Consider the following 19,621-nt stretch of genomic DNA (forward strand, 5'->3'; position numbering starts at 1 on the left):
CCTTCTCTGTTATCTGCGGCAGTAAGAGAAGCTCAGTTGCCGGCCGAATATCGTAACACTACTAGCGATCTCCGTTTCCAAGGAAGTTTAGATCCTGTGGAATTCTTGGGCCGATTCAATATAGAGATGGACATGTATCAAGTCCCAGACTTGGCTCGATGTCGACTCTTGGTGACAACTTTCAGGGAGAGTGCCCAGTAATGGTTATAAAAGCCCGGGCCGTGGGTGATCACTTCCTGGGACCAAATGAAGACTTTGTTCCTGACCAAGTTCCAAGCCGCTGTGAGATATGCTCCGTCTGTTACAACTCTTGCCAACATCAAACAAAGGGAGAACGAAAGCTTGACGTCCTACTTTAAAAGGTTCAACGCTGAGTCCACCATCGTAAGAGGTGCTTCGGACGAAGTTTTGAAAAGTTTTTTGATAGCAGGGCTAAGGGTTGGCTTGGATTTCTGGAAACATTTACAGGGAAAAGACCCGGCTACCCTGACAGATGTCTTTGCTTTGGCAGAATCATTCAAGACCATAGAACAATCTCTGGCAGAGGTACAACCGACTTCGCAAACAAGACAGAGAGGCAGAACAAGGAAGAGAGATAGATCTCTGAGCCCAAAATATCGAAGGAGTAGTTGAAGCCCGACTCGGGTAAATGCTACGACCACACGGAGGGAATGAAGCCCCCCCTCGATCTATGACAACAGAACGAGCGGATACACACCTTTGGTCACGTCGATTGAACACATCTTTGAGGTGAACAAGAACAAAAGGCTGTTTAGAAAACCTAAGGCTCTGTCATCTTGGCAAAGCAAAGATAAGAAGAAATATTGTGAATATCACAAGTCATCAGGACACAACATACATGATTGTCGGTAGCTAAAGAATGAAATCGAAGCTTTTATCAAGGAAGGTTATCTTGGAGAATGGGTGGTGAAGGAAGTAAGGAGGCATAAAAATGGTGCCGACGGAGTAAAGGAAGAAGGAGGTCGTACCCCTCGGGGGTCTAACAACGAAACTCTGGAAGAAAATAAGTTTGTCAGGGATGGCAGCATCCAAGCAATCTACAGAGGAGATCCTGGGATCGAATACAGTAATAGGGCTTTGGCAAGGTATGCAAGGGAATCCCGGTTCAGACCTCTAACTGACATTCACAGAGTGGAGACTCGGCCACCCAAAGTATTTAAGGGCGAGTCCATGGACATCACATTCAGGGAAGCAGATTCCCGGTGGGTGCACCACCCCCACAATGATGTCTTGGTTATTTCTATCCAAATCGGAACTAAGAACGCCTATAGAACCTTCGTAGACAATGGAAGCTCAGCAAACATCCTCTACTACAGCACATTTAAGAAGATGGGATTACCTGATCGAGATATGTCAGGAGAGGATTCTTGGGTCTATGGTTTCTCTGGTGAAGGAGTTCGAGTCATGGGATCAATCCGATTGCCATGTACCTTAGGAGAGAGTCTGTTGTCCGTAACGAAGATACTCGAGTTCAAGGTCCTAAATCAGGAGTCATCCCATAATGTGCTACTAGGACGATCTTTCCTTAGGGAAATGAGGGTCATCACTTCGATACACCATCTTACCATCAAATTTCCAACCCCAAATGGAGTTGGCAGCATAAAGGGCTCCCAGTATGACTCTCGGGAATGCTACAGGCAAACTATGAGGGGCTTTAGAAACAAGGATTGCCAAGCTGGGGATCCGTCAGATGATGAATGAGAGAGAAGTATCGAACAACCAATCGAGGAAATTCGAGTCCATTACTATGTTGAACAAGAAAAAGAATTCTCCTATGAATTGCCTTCGGCAATGCTGTTCGTAGAAGATGCTATCAGGATTGAGATCTTAGATGAAGAAGAGCCCCCAAATAATATAATCCAAATAAGTTTCAATGGGGAAAGACTTGGAGGGAGATTTGATGTCTTGCAGAGTCTTGGACAAGATGTGCATACACTACAAGAAACAGGTCAAAAGACATCAGTTACAAACCGATGTTAAAAGTTTTTACAAGCGATGTCTTTGCATGTGTAGAGAAAGGTCCAGAGTTTTTGACATCAGTTATGGACCGATGTCTAAGATAAATGTAGACAACGGTTCTGGATAACTAACTGATGTCCTTTTCTTATTATCTTACATTTTAACTCATGATCACCATTTCAATATAGTAATATATTGCAATTATATCACTTTAAGCATGTGACACACAAGGGAAAAAATATAAAGACAACATTTTTTTTAAGTAAACGTTGTAAATAGGCACCGTTGACATCGTTTTTTTGTGAGTGATGTTAATAACTCTCTTAGACATCGGTTTTTTAGGCATGCTCAATATATATCGTTGTTATTAAGTAAGATCACATCAGTTATCTTATAGGTACATGATGTTAAACATGTCAAAAAACATCAGTTATTTTCTTAAAAACTGATGTATATTTACAATTTAAACATGCCATTTTATTAATTAACAGTTGTCTTTTATCATTACCAACATTAGTTTTTGTTTGTAAATTCTAGACCTGTTGTTAGGTAATTAGTAAATGAACCCCTGTGTTTGTATAAATATGAACCAAAAATAAACCAAAAACAAACCAAAACAATGGCAACAATACCAAAAGGCAATCTTAATACCAGAAGGCAATCTTTTAACATCCAGTTGCACAACGTGCTACTTACATCCAAACATAGAACCAAAACCAAACACCAGTTTTAACACCAACACTAAAATGCTACATATCCAATACCTACCGATCTCCAAAAGACTAACACCAAACTCCATCTTAACAACAACCACAAATATACCAAAAGTACCAAAAGTAGTTTCAAGATCGATTAAGTATTGAGATGAAAATAAGAGCTAGTAATCCTAGATACATAGCTACTATATCTTGTCTTGGATATAAGCAAACGCCTCAATATGGACCACATCCAGCTCCTCTATTTTGTAAGACTTCCGACTCTTGTTGGCCCACTGAAATTTATAACAAACCAACTATAAACAATTAGGCCAAATCGACATAAACTAAACATAGTAACAACTATATTGGTCAAATTGCATCAAAACACCAAACTATATATACCTTAGTGATAAAAGTCATTTCTGTATCCTCGATTATATCTTTCATGTATCGCATAATAACGTAATCACATTCATGGCCACCTAGTTGCTTAGGAGACCCCTGAAAAATATTATACCATGAACGACAAACAAAAAATCTTATAACTCACTCACTGATTCATGGAGTGTATGAAATACTTACGGCCAGATTTTTAATCTTTGGAACAATGTTTCCCCTTCCGGTCTGAGCATTAAAAGTCTTCATTGCATTGCAGAGACATATATTGTTATGTAATAAGAAAAAATCAAAATTAATGAAAATATTTAAATCTGTAGGTAATGTAATAATTTTACCTTAATAATGGTTTTTGCAAGTGAGGAAAATTTGTTGGATGAGACAAAGGATTCAAGATAAAAATATCACCAGCTCAAATTACGATCAAAATCCATTGATAACTAATATGATAAAAAAATAAACAGAGGTCAAATTGAGCAGACTAAATCAATATTTAATGTTCGAAATAGGCACTCAAAACTTACTTGAAATTATGCGGCATCAAAAACACGCGATCATATCCATCTGTCAACCGCTTAACAAAATATCTTTCAAATTCTTTGTTAAGGGTAAATGTGGCCCCGCGATCAAAAAAAGAAAACATATCCAAATCATTATTCGCAAGAACCACACTGTGCAGGTACCTATATATATGAATAAATATATCAAAAAACATCACGGTTCTGTGCAACATTAATATGTAGAATGACTATAAAATGGCAGGGGGGAAAAACTTACGACATATATGCAGATATTACAGCTTGGCCAATCTCTTCAAATTTTAACAAAGCGATTAAATTATCATGTAATATATAGATAACTCTTTTACAACCAAACACCTCAGTATCACATGGAATTACAATAGAGTCCCCGGCCTCTTTCATAATTGTTGTTGCATGTTTATACAAAAGGTTAAAGCCTTTTGGAACAGAGTCAGCTACCTCCACTTCTTTGAACATAGCAACCGACCTTTGCAACTGATTTTTCTCTTTTTTCTTCGCCGAGAATCCTTCATTTCTATTATTCTGCAAACAATTAATCAAAACATGAAGGCTTCCATTTCATCCGTAAATTTTAAAACTTAAATAGGAAAAAATGATAGAAGTAAAGATTTATACCACAAGGGATGCTACTGTGATCAAGTCTTGAGGCCATGAAACCATAGAACCAATCGCTTGTCTCACAGTCTCCAGTTCACCTTCTATGGGCACAAGAAGCAAGGCATCTGCCTGAATGGCTCCATCCACCGAGACGCGAACATGTCCAGGCTGCATAGGCACTCTATGAACTATAGAATTCACTGGATCATCAAATATCATACCATGCAACCTTGTTTTTTATGTTGTCAGCTGACAGCTCACAAAATCGTGGAGCCTGCATTCTTATAATATTGTCCACTTCTTAATTTTCATGTATAGTGTTGTCTAGGGCTGTAAACGAACTGAGTCGAGTCGAGTTTTTCCTTAACGAGTTCGAGTTTGAGTTTTTTCTTAACGAGTCGAGTTGAGTTCAAATTTTCATGTTCGAACTCGAGTTCGTTAACAACCGAGTCGAGCTCGAGTTGTTCACGAACTTTTCGAGTCGAACTCGAGTCGAGTTCGAGTTGGTCATTAATTTTGTAATTTTTTTGGTCTTTTTTCAATTAAAGTCCAAACAAGGCCCAACCAAAATAAAATAAAATTTAAGCCCAGTCCAATTAGGAAGACACAAGTAGAGAATATGGCATGCTCATGTATATATTTAGATTTTTTATGCATATTGCTTATCGAGTCGAGTTCGAGTCGATCTCGAGTCAATCTCGAGTCGAGTTCGAGTCGACCAGTTGTAAAACTCGGATCGACTCGATAAGCTAAACGAGCATATTTTCTTATTCGAACTCGAGCTAGATTACTTAATGAGTCGAGTTAAACGAGTCGAGTCGAGTCGAGCCTAATGATCAGCTCGGTTCGTTTACAGCCTTAGTGTTGTCAGTGGACAGTTTTCTATATATATACGCGTGTGTGTGATATACAGACAATGCACAACATTTTACCTTCTTTTCAGGTGGAGGAGGGTCTCCGCCAATATATTCAATTTCATCATCAACATTCATCTTTTTCATCTTTTTTTAAAACACATGCTGCTTTAACTGCTTCCTTGGGTCCTGCTTTCTCCTGGAAACTTGCATTATCCGACAATGGAGAGCCCGTAAGATTAGATGCACTAACCAGAGACTTAAGCTCAGCCATCTCCTGCTTTGTTCTTTCCATCTCTTATTTTGTTCTCTCCATTTCTAGCTTTGTTTGCTCCATCTCTTGTCTTGTTCTCTCCATTTCCTCATCCATTTGACAATCACAGTCTACCAGCCCAGTCTCGGTAATTTTATATTTTTTTCTTTTGGAAAATTGAACCATAGTTTGGGACTGACATACCTTCCCACTCCTCGAACTCTGCCCGAATGTTCAGGAGTTTCAAGTGCTCTAGTTAATACGCCATCACTTCCGGACGGTTGAAAGTCACCTCTTTCCTTCATCTCTAATAAATTATCCTATATATCAACACCACATACATTTAAAAAGCAGGCATAAATTCACATAACTCATTAATAAAAACATAAAAAATAGAAAACAAGCCACAAAGTCTATATCTTACAATTCTTTTCACCACAACAGCCAAGCCGGGATCAACCACTATACCTTCCTTTGTCATGCGCGCCTTCTTCCAGAGAATCGCACGATCAGCTTTTTCTCCGGGCTTCAACCTTCCTGCTTTCGCCTGATCAAAATAGAGGAGTTTACTTAATCATATTGAAAAAATGGAAATTACAATAATAGTAAGGGCTTTCTTACTTCTTCTTCTTCTTCCAAACCAATGTAGCCTTTCCTGGACGTCCGATATGGATACTTCTATTGCATCACTCTTTCGCTCTGTGATTTGCGAAGTTCCTGAAAAAATAAATAGACAATATTATAGATCTTATAATATTAAATAAAATCACAAAAGCCAAAAAAAAAATAATAATTTTAAAGCATAATACCATCCACTGTTCAATGATCCTCTGAGCAACAAATTTCTTCCAGACATCTTTACCAACAAATCCATACCGTGTTGGAGGCTTCCTCAGTTTCTTCTTGTCTCCCTTAAAGGGAATTACATAATCAGTAGTCAATTCAGATTTAAATTATCTCCACTTTGTACCAGCTGACTTGAGAACAAGCGACTCGCATTTCTCAGGAATTTTAAATGTATTTTGAAATAATAAAAACTATAAATTAAGAACTGTAGGTGTTAGGTCTCAATATGTTTGTAGAAGGGGGGTTGAATACAAACAATACCGTTTAATCGAATAAAATGCGGAATAAAAAAGGTGAAACAAAATTCAAGTTAAATAAAATTATTATTAAACTTGAAAGGTGTTACAACAACGGTATCGTTTACAAGGGATTAATCTCAAATCAATTATTACAAATCTAGAATAAATTCGACATGAACTTTTTCTATTTTTGCAATAAAAAGATCAAATGCTAAAAGCGATTTGAGATTAAGTTCTAGGGATTTCGATCCGCTAGATAGTTACACAAGAACAATAAAAGTATTTCTAGTGGATTGGATTTAACAATAAATACTAGAAATAAATGATCTGTGAATTTGCAATAATATCTCTGCAGGTTTCTTTTGTTATGTGTTCTGCTGTTGAATATTCAATGTTGTGTTCTGTATGATTTTTTTTTAAAATGAATGTTCAGCTTCTGCTTCTTTTATCAACCAACCGAATGAAAATGAACTGGCATGACAATCTCTTTGGCTCAGCAAGACTTTCGGTAGGACTATCTTTTAGAACTAGCAAGACAATCAGAATGAACTAGCAAGACTTTCGGTAGGACAATCAGATTGTTTTTGCTGAAAATAAATAGATTTAAATCCTATAATAATTCTGGTAAGACAATCCTTTTGAATTAGCATGACTTTCGGTATGACTATTGATTGTCATACCGATTGTCATACTAATACAATCAGTTGTCTTGTTGAATTAAAACAGATTTTTAAACCAATTTAAATTCTGAAAATTCTTAATATTAATTCAGAATTAATTAATCAATTAATTCAATTAATCAAATAAATTAATCTTTGCAGATATAATTTATTTTCTTAATTAAATTATATGACTTAATTAATTAATAGAGAATTAATACTAATCTTGAGCAGCATCCATTCTTCTGTATATCTTCTGAAAATCACTGAAATATATGAATCAATTTCACCACTTCAATGTTGACACTCGATGTACTGTCTGGTTCATGAGTGACTAACTTCCGTGACGGTTCTTCATGCCTTGACCTTGATACTCTTGATTTTCTTCAGACTAAATCCTTGTAAATAATTGATACCCTGACGAGATCTCTGTCACTTGATTAAATCCACAATCTTGATTTATATCACTGAGGCTTGATCAATTTCTTGAGCTTCTTCCAGTGAATTAAGTCATCAAGTCTGTAGATGAACAATGTTACTTAATCCTTTGACATATGTTACTCTGTGAGATCTCTCTGACGATAGATCCACTATTTACTTATTACATTCTTATTTGAGTTGAGTTAAATCCTCGAATAAACAAATAGGCTATAACATATGCCTTTCAATCTCCCCATATTTGCTTGTTCGACAATAACAACAAATACCTAGAGGATAACTCAACTAACAAATAAGAAAAAGATATAAACAGTAATGCAAAGTAAATAGCAGAAAAGTTCTGGATTATATTTAACAATTTCCAGATTCCAAATGAAATTTACAAGTGAATACAAGATAGATGTTCCCCTAGCCTGAACATGTAACTACATTAGTCTATCTTGATTCATAAAGCTCTAATCATATTACATTGTGTTTTGAGCTAATTGAATTTAGTTGTCCTCTCTTCTGACTTCACCTTCTTCTAAATCTTGAAGCAACTCCTTGTCAAAGACACGATCCTTTTCTGAAGTGAAGCTGTCTGGCCTGACTGGTTGAACTCCAACTGTCTTTAGCTTATTCTTGAGTTGATTGTACCTTTTAATATTCTTTTCACAATAAGCTTGAATCAGATCAGCTGCTTGAGTTTTCAACATGGATGAATATCCAGCAGTTCTGAAGTGATGTTCCATCCAGACCAGATGCTTAGCTGAGTAGTCTTTAAGAGATTGTAAATCGAGCTGGCAGATTTGAAGACAGTCAGACTTAAAGAATCTTACCTGATGAGGATTGTTGACCACTTGAGGACTAGCCCTGCTGGCAAACTCTTTGAGCCTTTCTCGAAGAACTTTATTCAATTCTGAGCTTCTTTTTACTTTGTTGAGAAGAACCCAAATCTCTGACAAAGAACGATTCTCAAACAGATGAAGTGACACCTTGAAAGATCCTTTGCTCTGACAATATACAAATATGCTCATCTCATTTAGGGATCTGTCAAAGGCAGCTGTGATCCTTGAGACTTCAGTCTTTATAGCATTCATGTACATGTCATTATTTGGATTAGAGATCTCCAGCTTGTCCAGAAGATGTAGAAACTGCCTATCATTGTTTGTGCTCAGCTGAGGCATATCAAGTACTCTCCTAGCTTCATCCCATTTTTCACCCATCTTCAGTCTGACATCTCTTCTCCTTTCTTGAGCCTTAATGTCATGAAGACGTTGCTTTTGAAGAGTTTCTGTTCTTTGTATGTCTTTCCTCATGTCAATGATCTGGGAGACCTTTTTGAGTTCAGCTTCTTTTCTTTTCATCTCTGACTGCTGCTGCTGAAACTCTTTCTCAAATAGAGGATCCACTGGAGCTTCCTCCTCCCATTCTCCAAAATCACTTTCCTCCTCAGCTTCAAAGAAACCATCTTTATCTTCCAAGACTGGTTCAGTGGGAACGTCACAAATATCAAAGTCATCATGTTCTCCACTATAGTAGATATCATCAGGCTTCCCTATACCTCCAGCAGACGACTCTTTTTCTTTTCCCTTATCACTTCTCCCTTTCTTCTCCCCCTTAGTTGAGGAATCCTCTAGAGACTTTCCCTTAGATCCTCCATGACCTCCATCACCTCCCGAGCCTGAGCCTCCACCAGACGGCCCTTCAAAGAAAGTCCTTTGTTCTTCATTGGGACAGTGAGAATTTTTGATCATGTAGTACAGATGCTTCATCCCTTCATTCAGATGTTCCATACCCGTCTCTATCTTCAGAAATCTGGAGGAATCTAGTGAATGATTCATTTCAACCAAGTCTTCAAGAGAAGTCATTCTTGTATGTAGAGAGCAGAAGTTTGAAATGTCGTCAGCTGATAACGTTGGAGATTCCTGGATTGAGTTAAGCTTTGGTACAACAAATGTCTTCAAATCTGATATTTCAGTCCTGATAAGAGCCAGCTGATTATTGACAGAGGTGGAAGAAGAAGACCGTTCAACCACTTGTGCTTTGAATGATTTAGCTTCAGCCTGACTTTTTGCAAGTTGTTCCTTGAGATCAGCAATTTGAGCTAACATATTTTCAGTGTTTGTGTCTGTGTGTGCGCTCATCTGAATATCTCTCCTGTTTAATTCACTCAACTCACGTGCATGTGTATCTCTCAATATAATTGCTCGTGAGGAGTCTTCCGGAGGCTGAACTTCTGTACCTGCATTTAAAATCACCCTAGCCTCTTCAAGAGAGGTCAGTGGTGGTGCAATGGGAATTTGCGAGTCCCGATCCTCAGTCAAACCTATCATTTCATGTGAAATAGATGTCTGAATTGCTTCAGGGATAGATTGACCGAGTTGCCCTCCACTTTCTCCAGATAAATCTGCGAGTGGAGAATCCCGTGAGGGAGCCAGAGGTGTTGGATCTGGGAGGGGAGAAAATGACTCTATTAAAGGTGGCTGAGAGTCAGATTTTCCCTCAGAAGCATTTGACTGCTCTTCTGCCGTAACTATGGCAGGCACTGTAACCGACTCTATGTGCACTCCTTGCTCCGTGTCCTGAGTATCATCTACTGGTCTGTATGCTTCCATTGTGAGTAATGGAATTGTGCTTGACTCAGTACAGGATGTCATGGCCCTATGGCGAATTTCAATAGATTCATCCTGTTGAGAGGATGTTTCTAGTAACTATTCAGTGGCCATTTCAAAGTCCATGTCCTGATGGGAGGACAAGGATGGGCTTTCAGATGCCTCAGTAAATGTTCTTCTTTTCTTCGGAGGAGGCAGAGCTGAGGGTTCATTCACATCTACCAACAAACTACTTCTTATTAACCTTCTAGGCAACATTTTAGACAGTGGGGGAGAGGTTGAGATAGGTTGTGACTCTGTGTTTGGCTCTATGACCTGGGATTGAAGCTGTGGTTCTACAACTTCATGGTCAGTCCTATCAACCACTGGGGGTCTTTCAACAGAAGTAGGAATAGGTTGAGTTGTAGGAACTATTACCTGTAGAGGAAGAGCATCTGATGCTTGAGCCTGGGTGGTTTGAACCACTGGAGGTTGAGCTTGCTGTTCATGACCGGGAAGATTGAAGATAGGTAAGGGAATATAAGTGGCCATGAAAGCAGATACAAGTACTGGAACTTGCATGAATTTGAAAGTTGTGTCTTGGCGGGTGTAAATCTTTTTGCTTACAGGAGGGGGTTCGGTTACTGCGGAGTTAGCAAAAAGGGCTTTATGCTCAGGTGAGAGAATATGTTCTGCTATGAGCATGAGAAAACGAGCATAGTAACACGAGACCCTACGATTTGTAGAATGATCACGTAAAGCAGTAGTGAGACGTCTCAAGAGAATGGGTAAAAGTAGTTTGCCAAAATTGATCCTTTGATTGAAAACAACCGCAAGACCAATATACTGCAGAGTGGAAGTGATGTTGTGAAAGTTGGATTTAGTGCAGTTGGCAAACACTTTAGAAAGTGTATCGAAGAAAATGTCCCATTCAGACACCAAATTGGATTTTGATAACTTGGTTAAATTAATTACCCCCTAATAGTGAATATCATGGAAAAAGTTTGAAATATCATTTTCAGAGGGCAAATTACAGAAATTGTCCATAGGAAAATTTAAAGCTCGATTGACGACTGTTTCATCAACCACATACTGTGTATTTGCCACGGCGAATGAAAAAGATTTAAAATCATCGGCCACAGTAGAGGTTGTGCAAATCAGTCTTAGCAGATCAACATTTAAAATCACATTTGATTTAATAGCAGAGCTAACAATCGAATGGTCATTTAAAAATCTAATCCACGGCTTAAATTTTTCTACATCACATTTATCTGGATTAAAATAACCAACAAGATTATGCGAAACGATTTGGAAATTGAGAGCCATTTTTAAAAAAAAATAATAAGACACACACTTTCAGAATTTTAAGAGTAATATGAAGAAAATTCGAATTAATTAAATTAATTTAACAATTCGAATTAAATCAATTATATTCGAAAAATTTAGAAAGATTTGTATCTTGTTAAAGTTCTTTAAAACAAAATTAAAATAAAAAACCCAAAATCAAACAAACACAAACTGATTTTTTAACAAAAATTCGACAGCACTTCTGTATGTATATACTTGTATGTATATATCACAGGAGTGATGATTTTTGTATGCTGAGTAAAAACTCGAGTAAGGAAGATAAGGAAGCAGTTTTGAGTTTGATCGAATAGAGAGAGAGAGAGAGAGAGAGAGAGAGAGAGAGAGAGAGAGAGAGAGAGAGAGAGAGAGAGAGAGAGAGAAATAAGAGAGAAAAATTGAAAGACTGTTGGAATTTTTAATAAAAAAATGAACTGGATGATTTTAACAAGACAAAGAAACACTAAATAGACAACTGGTATGACAATTCGGGATAGTCTTACCGATTGTCATACTGATAGTCATACAAGGCAATTTTGAAGAAAAAACAAAAAACAAAACAAATAATAATATATAACTGGTATGACAATCTGATAGTCATACCGATTGTCATACCAGTTATAAAATTAAACTGATTTAAAAATAAACAAGTATTAGTACTGGAATGACTTTCAGCAGGACAATTTCAATTGTCTTGCCGATTGTCATTCTAGTATAAAATAAATTAAGTATTTTAAATATACTGAATAATTAACATAAAAACTGTTAAAAACAAAAAAAAATAGAATATATAAAATATTACAATTACAGAAAACTGAAATGAATATGGCAGAAAATATTTACATAACTAAAATAATTAAAATATTTCAGAGATAATAATATTTTCAATCCAAAAATAGATTTCTTTTGAATTTTAACAAATTAAATTCATAGAAAAATATTTTTAGAGAAAATAAAATATTCTGAGACATTAAAATTAACAAGTTGAGTAAATAAATAAGATAAGATAATAAAAATTACATAGAAATAAGCAAAAAAATTTGGAAAATGATAAAATAAATTTGCAAATGAATTTTTTATTTATGAAAAATTCATTTGTAAATTCACTCAAGAACAGATTTCAGATATTCACAAGTTTAATCACTAAAGCTATTCAACATACCCAATTTACCAACTAATTTGGTAAATGTGGATTCATCAAGAGGTTTAGTGAAAATATCTGTTATTTATTCTTCTGTTGGAACAAAAAATAGTTCAACAGTACCATTCATGACGTGCTCTCTAATAAAATGATACCTAATGTCAATGTGCTTGGTCCTTGTATGCTGCACAGGGTTGTTGGTGATGGCTATTGCACTTGTATTGTCACATAAAATAGGTATTTTGTTCAATACAGAGCCATAGTCCCGTAGCTGATTCCTAATCCACAAGATCTGAGCACAGCATCTTCCAGCAGCAATATATTCAGCCTCAGCCGTTGAATTTGAAACTGTTTGTTGTTTCTTGCTGTACCATGAGACTAGTCTGCTACCTAGGAATTGACAACTCCTTGAGGTGCTTTTCCTATCAACAACACTTCTTGCGTAATCTGAATCTGTATATCCAACAAGGTTAAAACCAGATTCTTTAGGGTACCAAATACCTAGATTTGGTGTTCCCTTAAGATATCTTAAGATTCGTTTAACAACAACGAGATGAATATCTCTAGGATCCGCTTGGAACCTTGCACATAAGCATGTAGCATACATAATATCTGGTCTACTTGCAGTAAGATAGAGTAACGAGCCAATCATACCTCTGTAGCTTGTGACATCTACCTTAATGAAGTTTTCACATGGTCCAAGCTTGACAGCTGTAGTTGACGGAGTCCTTGCTGATGCAGAATCCTCCAGATTGTACTTTTTGAGGAGTTCTTTGAGATACTTGGATTGACAAATAAAAGTTCCATCTAACCTTTGATTTACTTGTAATCCAAGAAAGAACTTCAGCTCTCCCATCATGCTCATTTCAAATTTGCTGTGCATTAACTTAGCAAATCTCTTACAGAGATTATCATTAGTAGACCCAAATATTATATCATCCACATAGACTTGGACTAATATAGTATCATTCTTATGCTTTTTAAAAAAGAGAGTTTTGTCTATGACACCTCTAATAAAGCTATTTTCAATAAGAAATTCAGAGAGAGTGTCATACCATTTTCTCGGAGACTGTTTGAGTCCATAGATAGCCTTGAAAAGAAAGAAGACAAAATCCAAATGATCTGATCTTCAAAACTAGGAGGTTGCTCTACATATACCTCTTCATCCAGCTTTCCATTCAGAAAGGCGCTCTTGACATCCATTTGATAAACTTTAAAGTTAGAGAATGCTGCAAATGCCAAAAATATCCTGATGGCCTCTGGTCTAGCCACTGGAGCATAGGTTTCATCATAATCAATGCCTTCAGCTTGAGAATACCCTTTAGCTACCAGTCTTGCTTTGTTTCTTGTAACCACACCATCTTCATCTAGTTTATTCCTGAATACCCACCTAGTACCAACAGCTTTCTTATGTGTAGGTCTAGGTACCAGTTTCCAGACTTGTTGATATTCAAACTGATTGAGTTCATCTTGCATAGCAATCACCCAATCTGGATCAGTCAGTGCTTCCTTAATCTTCTTAGGTTCCATCTCAGAAAGAAATCCTGAGAACAGACACTCATTTTGAGTAGCACGTCTAGTTCTGACTCCAACATCTGGATCACCAATAATCAACTCAAAAGGATGAGCTTTATTCCAGACAGTCTGTCTTGGAAGATTTGATCTTGATGATTCACCTTGAAATTCATTGGGATGTTGTGTCCTACTAGTTGATCCTTCAGCATCTCCCCCTGAGTTGTTGCCATGTTGAGTTGAAGATTCTCCATCAGTAACAGTGGTATCTCCATTGTTGCCAAAGTTTCCATCACCATTACCTTGAGTATCATCATGATTAACAGGTTCTTCACCAGCAACAACCTCAGGTTCTTGACCATGTTCTGATTCTGAATCTGACATATCATCAAACTTCAGTTTCTCAGAAGGATCTTCAGTTTGGATACTAGGGAGTTTAGTGTCATCAAATGTAACATTGACACTTTCAGTTACTTTGTGTTGATCAATGATATACACTCTGTATGATCTTCTTCCATATCCAACAAAAATACCCTCATATGCCTTTGCCTCGAATTTACCACGACGATCATCTCCATCCTTGAGCACGAAGCATCTGGCACCAAATACATGAAAGTATTTGATAGAAGGTTTCTGTTCATTCAAAATCTCATAAGGAGTTTTCATGAAGTCTTTGTTGATTAGAGTTCGATTCTGAGTATAACATGCAGTATTGACAGCTTCAGCCCAAAAGTACAATGGAAGACCTGATTCACTTAACATCGTTCTTGCAGCTTCAATCAATGTACGATTCTTCCTTTCTACCACTCCATTTTGCTGAGGGGTTCTAGGAGCTGAAAATTGTCTGGTAATCCCTTTGTCTGTACAGAATCCATTGAGAAGTGAATTCTTGAATTCTGTTCCATTATCTGACCTTATTGCTCTAACAGGGACATTAGAATCTAACTCAATCATCTTGATATGATCAATCACAACTTGTGGTGTTTCATCCTTAGAGTGAAGAAATAAAACCCACATATACTTGGAATAGTCATCAACTATCACAAGACAGTAACACTTCTTTGACATCGAAAGGACATTAACTGGTCCAAATAAATCCATGTGCAATAATTGCAGAACACCAGTTATGAAAGATGTGTCAGTGCCTCTGTGACTTGCTTTCTTTGACTTTCCTTTCTGACAAGCCTCACATAGTCCTTCTGGGGAGAATTCCAGCTGAGGCAGACCTTTGACCAATTCTCTTTTGACAAGAGAATTCATTGTTTTGAAATTGAGATGAGAAAGTCTCTTGTGCCATAGCCAACTCTCATCTGACGATGCCTTTGCATAGAAACAATTGACTTCAGGATTGCTTCCAGAGTTCATGTCAGCTACGAACAGATTTCCTTTCCGGATTCCCATCAAGGAGGGTTTTTCATTTTTCTTGTGCAAAATCTGACACTTCAGCTTGTTGAATAAAACATTGTAGCCGTTGTCACAGAACTGACTAATGCTAAGCAGATTGTGTTCAAGTCCTTGCACAACATATACATTTTCAATGATAACATTTCCAGCTAGCAAACAGCCATATCCCTCCGTTAAACCTTTGCTGTTATCTCCAAAGGTAACCACTGGGCCAGCTTTCTCAACCACATTTGATAGCAGAGCTCTATCTCCGGTCATATGTCTTGAAGATCCGCTGTCAAGAATCCACACTACCGGTTGTACCTGTTTAATGCCCTACAATACAAATGGATTAGACCTTCTTCGGAACCCAAGCTTGGCTGGGTCCGGCATACTTGTAAAATTGGCCTTTATCAGGCAAAACAACATTCTTAATTTTAATGTTCTCAACTTTCTCAATGACTGGACATTTGTCCTTGTGAACAGCCTTGACAAATTTCTGTTTAGGCTTAGGCACAAATGTCTCCTTTCTAGCTTTAGGAGGACTAGCAGTCTTAGACCTATCACGCTTTCTATTATTCACATGCTGACGAGGAGTAGTCTTATCATTAGAAACATGCTTACCATTAAAATAAGCATACATCAAATTAAAAGCACAAGACATACAATCAGGAACACCACATGCTTTATGAGAGGGATTAACAATAGGCAACTTATGCATGGTAGACATGGCATTTGTGTTATCCAACTCATGTGTGTCTGAGTTAGTCTCAGTTGCTTTCACAACTTTGACTGGAACCTTTGACACACTTGACTTGGAGACAGCTTTCTCATCAGCATGATCTTCAGCACGGATTTCTTCTTGAATAATAAATGAGGTCTCATCAAATGGTTCAACAATTGATTCTATATAGAGGGGTTCATCAACACCCTTAAGCACATGTGGTACTTCCCTGCCTTTAGCACAGACATGAGGAGGGGAGTTTATGCCTAATTTTCCAATAGCAACATTGTAATCATAACCTATTCCAGATGTTTGATTAACAGCTTGCTTATTGTAAAACTCTTTGGACTTCAAACAAGAATTAAAGTAAGCTTTAACCTTAGCCTCAAGACCGGTGATCTTATCTTTGAGAATAGTTTCGAGTTGTCTATAACAATCAACTCTATTCTCTAGAAAAGATACTTGTTCTTTTAATTTATCTTGATTAATGTGCACAAGTATTAATTCATTGACCTCTTTCTCAAGGTCTTTGATTTGTTGATTTAACAATTCATTATCACGACGAGCACAATCTAAGGAACCTCCTAGATGATAAATTAATTCAGCATCAGTAAATTTTACCTCTTTTCTTGACGATGAGGTGTTTGCATCACTAGCCATGAGAGCAAGATTCCCAACTTCTTCATCTTCACTGTCAGTATCATCCCAGCTTCTTCCCTTTGCCAGGTAAGCCCTTTCAGATTTACTCTTCTGATTAGAATCGTAAGAGTTCTTCCTAACTTGTTTTGGCTTCCTGCATTCTGTGGCAAAGTGTCCCAACTCATTGCAGTTGAAGCATCGAATGGTGCTTCGATCAACCATCCCTGTTTTATACCCACCACTGCTGGTGTTAGAGGATGAAGATCCACCTTTCTGGAATCTGTTGTAGTTGGACTTGTACTTGAACTTGGGATTCCTTTTGAATCTGACATTTGAGAATCTCTTGACAATCAGGGCCATTGACTCATCCTCCAATTGCTCCAGTTCTTCCAAGGAATAAAAATCATCTCCTGATTGATTTGTAGTAGGAGGATCAAATTCTGCTACTATCACATTTTCTTCAACCTTGGAAGACTGTACCATTCTTTCTGACTGTTGAGATTGTTGTTGATATTGTGGTTGTTGTTGTTGTTCATCGGCTACTAGAGCAGTAGACGTGCTGACCACTCTTCCTTTCCCGTAAACTTCCTTCTGCTGAATCTGCTCCAACTCATAAGTCTTTAACACACCATAGAGCATTTCCAAAGAAATCTCACTCAGATCTCTTACTTCTCTTATGGCAGTGATTCTATGTTCGAGATGAGTTGGCAGTGTTAAAAGGAACTTTTTGTTGACCTCCCTGATGGAATAGTATTTACCATTAATGTTCAGGTTGTTGATCAATGCATTGTACCTCTCAAACACTTCAGTGATTCCTTCTCCTGGATTGGATTTAAAGTATTCATACTCAGAGGTTAGGATTTCTAATTTGTTCTCCCTAACTTCCTCTGTGCCTTCATTAATAACCTCAATAGTTTCCCAGATATGTTTGGAATCTTTACAGTTCATCACATGTCTATTCATCAAGGGATCAAGGGAATCTACTAAAATTAATTGAAGGCTAACATCCAGGGAGGCTTCTTCTTTTTCAGCAGGAGAAAAATCCTCAGGATCTTTCACATAAGTTCTTGCTTTGGTAATCACCACATCATTTTCTATTACCTCTGGTTCAATAACCATCGGAATTTTAGGACCCTTCTTTAACACTTCCAGATATTTGGAATTTGCAACTTGTAAAAACAATAGCATTTTCTTCTTCCACATAACATAATTTTCTTTATCGAATAGTGGAATTTTAACGGTTCCAACTTTTTGTGTAGTCATAATGAATTTTTTGAGTGAATAAAAAATTCAAGGAGTGAAAGAAACACAAAAGTCTAGGATCTTGATTTGTACGTTAATCAGAAGGTTCTGATACCAATTATTTGGTCTCAATATGTTTGTAGAAGGGGGTTGAATACAAACAATACCGTTTAATCGAATAAAATGCGGAATAAAAAAGGTGAAACAAAATTCAAGTTACATAAAATTATTATTAAACTTGAAAGGTGTTACAACAACGGTATCGTTTACAAGGGATTAATCTCAAATCAATTATTACAAATCTAGAATAAATTCGACATGAACTTTTCTATTTTTGCAATAAAAAGATCAAATGCTAAAAGCGATTTGAGATTAAGTTCTAGGGATTTCGATCCGCTAGATAGTTACACAAGAACAAGAAAAGTATTTCTAGTGGATTGGATTTAACAATAAATACTAGAAATAAATGATCTGTGAATTTGCAATAATTTCTCTGCAGGTTTCTTTTGTTCTGTGTTCTGTTGTTGAATATTCAATGTTGTGTTCTGTATGATTTTTTTTTTAAAATGAATGTTCAGCTATGCTTCTTTTATCAACCAACCGAATGAAAATGAACTGGCATGACAATCTTTTTGGCTCAGCAAGACTTTCGGGAGGACTATCTTTTAGAACTAGCAAGACAATCAGAATGAACTAGCAAGACTTTCGGTAGGACAATCAAATTGTTTTTGGTGAAAATAAATCGATTTAAATCCTATAATAATTCTGGTAAGACAATCCTTTTGAATTAGCATGACTTTCGGTATGACTATTGATTGCCATACCGATTGTCATACTAATCAATCAGTAGTCTTGTTGAATTAAAACAGATTTTTAAACCAATTTAAATTCTGAAAATTCTTAATATTAATTCAGAATTAATTAATCAATTAATTCAATTAATCAAATAAATTAATCTTTGCAGATATAATTTATTTTCTTAATTAAATTATATGACTTAATTAATTAATAGAGAATTAATACTAATCTTGAGCATCATCCATTCTTCTGTATATCTTCTGAAAATCACTGAAATATATGAATCAATTCCACCACTTCAATGTTGACACTCGATGTACTGTCTGGTTCATGAGTGACTAACTTCCGTGGCGTTTCTTCATGCCTTGACCTTGATACTCTTGATTTTCTTCAGACTAAATCCTTGTAAATAATTGATACCCTGACGAGATCTCTGTCACTTGATTAAATCCACAATCTTGATTTATATCACTGAGGCTTGATCAATTTCTTGAGCTTCTTCCAGTGAATTAAGTCATCAAGTCTGTAGATGAACAATGTTACTTAATCCTTTGACATATGTTACTCTGTGAGATCTCTCTGACGATATATCCACTATTTACTTATTACATTCTTATTTGAGTTGAGTTAAATCCTTGAATAAACAAATAGGCTATAACATATGCCTTTCAGTAGGACATATGGAAAGGTAGTTTTTTTATTGTATTAAATTTTACCTGGATATCTTTCCATAACTTATTTTTTAATTCACGTTCGACAAATG

The 19,621-nt window shown here is 36.6% G+C and overlaps 1 protein-coding gene across 1 annotated transcript; it reads left to right on the top strand.

Annotated features, from left to right (window-relative positions):
- The first annotated feature begins 246 nt into the window (after positions 1 to 246).
- Positions 247 to 1,722, top strand: LOC141719870 (uncharacterized). The gene is made up of 2 exons (XM_074522236.1): positions 247 to 546; positions 874 to 1,722. The coding sequence occupies exons 1-2, from the start codon at positions 247 to 249 to the stop codon at positions 1,720 to 1,722; spliced, it is 1,149 nt and encodes a 382-aa protein (XP_074378337.1).
- Positions 1,723 to 19,621: the final 17,899 nt, after the last annotated feature.

Source organism: Apium graveolens, chromosome 4 (genome assembly GCF_009905375.1).
Source record: "Apium graveolens cultivar Ventura chromosome 4, ASM990537v1, whole genome shotgun sequence".
Taxonomy (NCBI): domain Eukaryota; kingdom Viridiplantae; phylum Streptophyta; class Magnoliopsida; order Apiales; family Apiaceae; genus Apium; species Apium graveolens.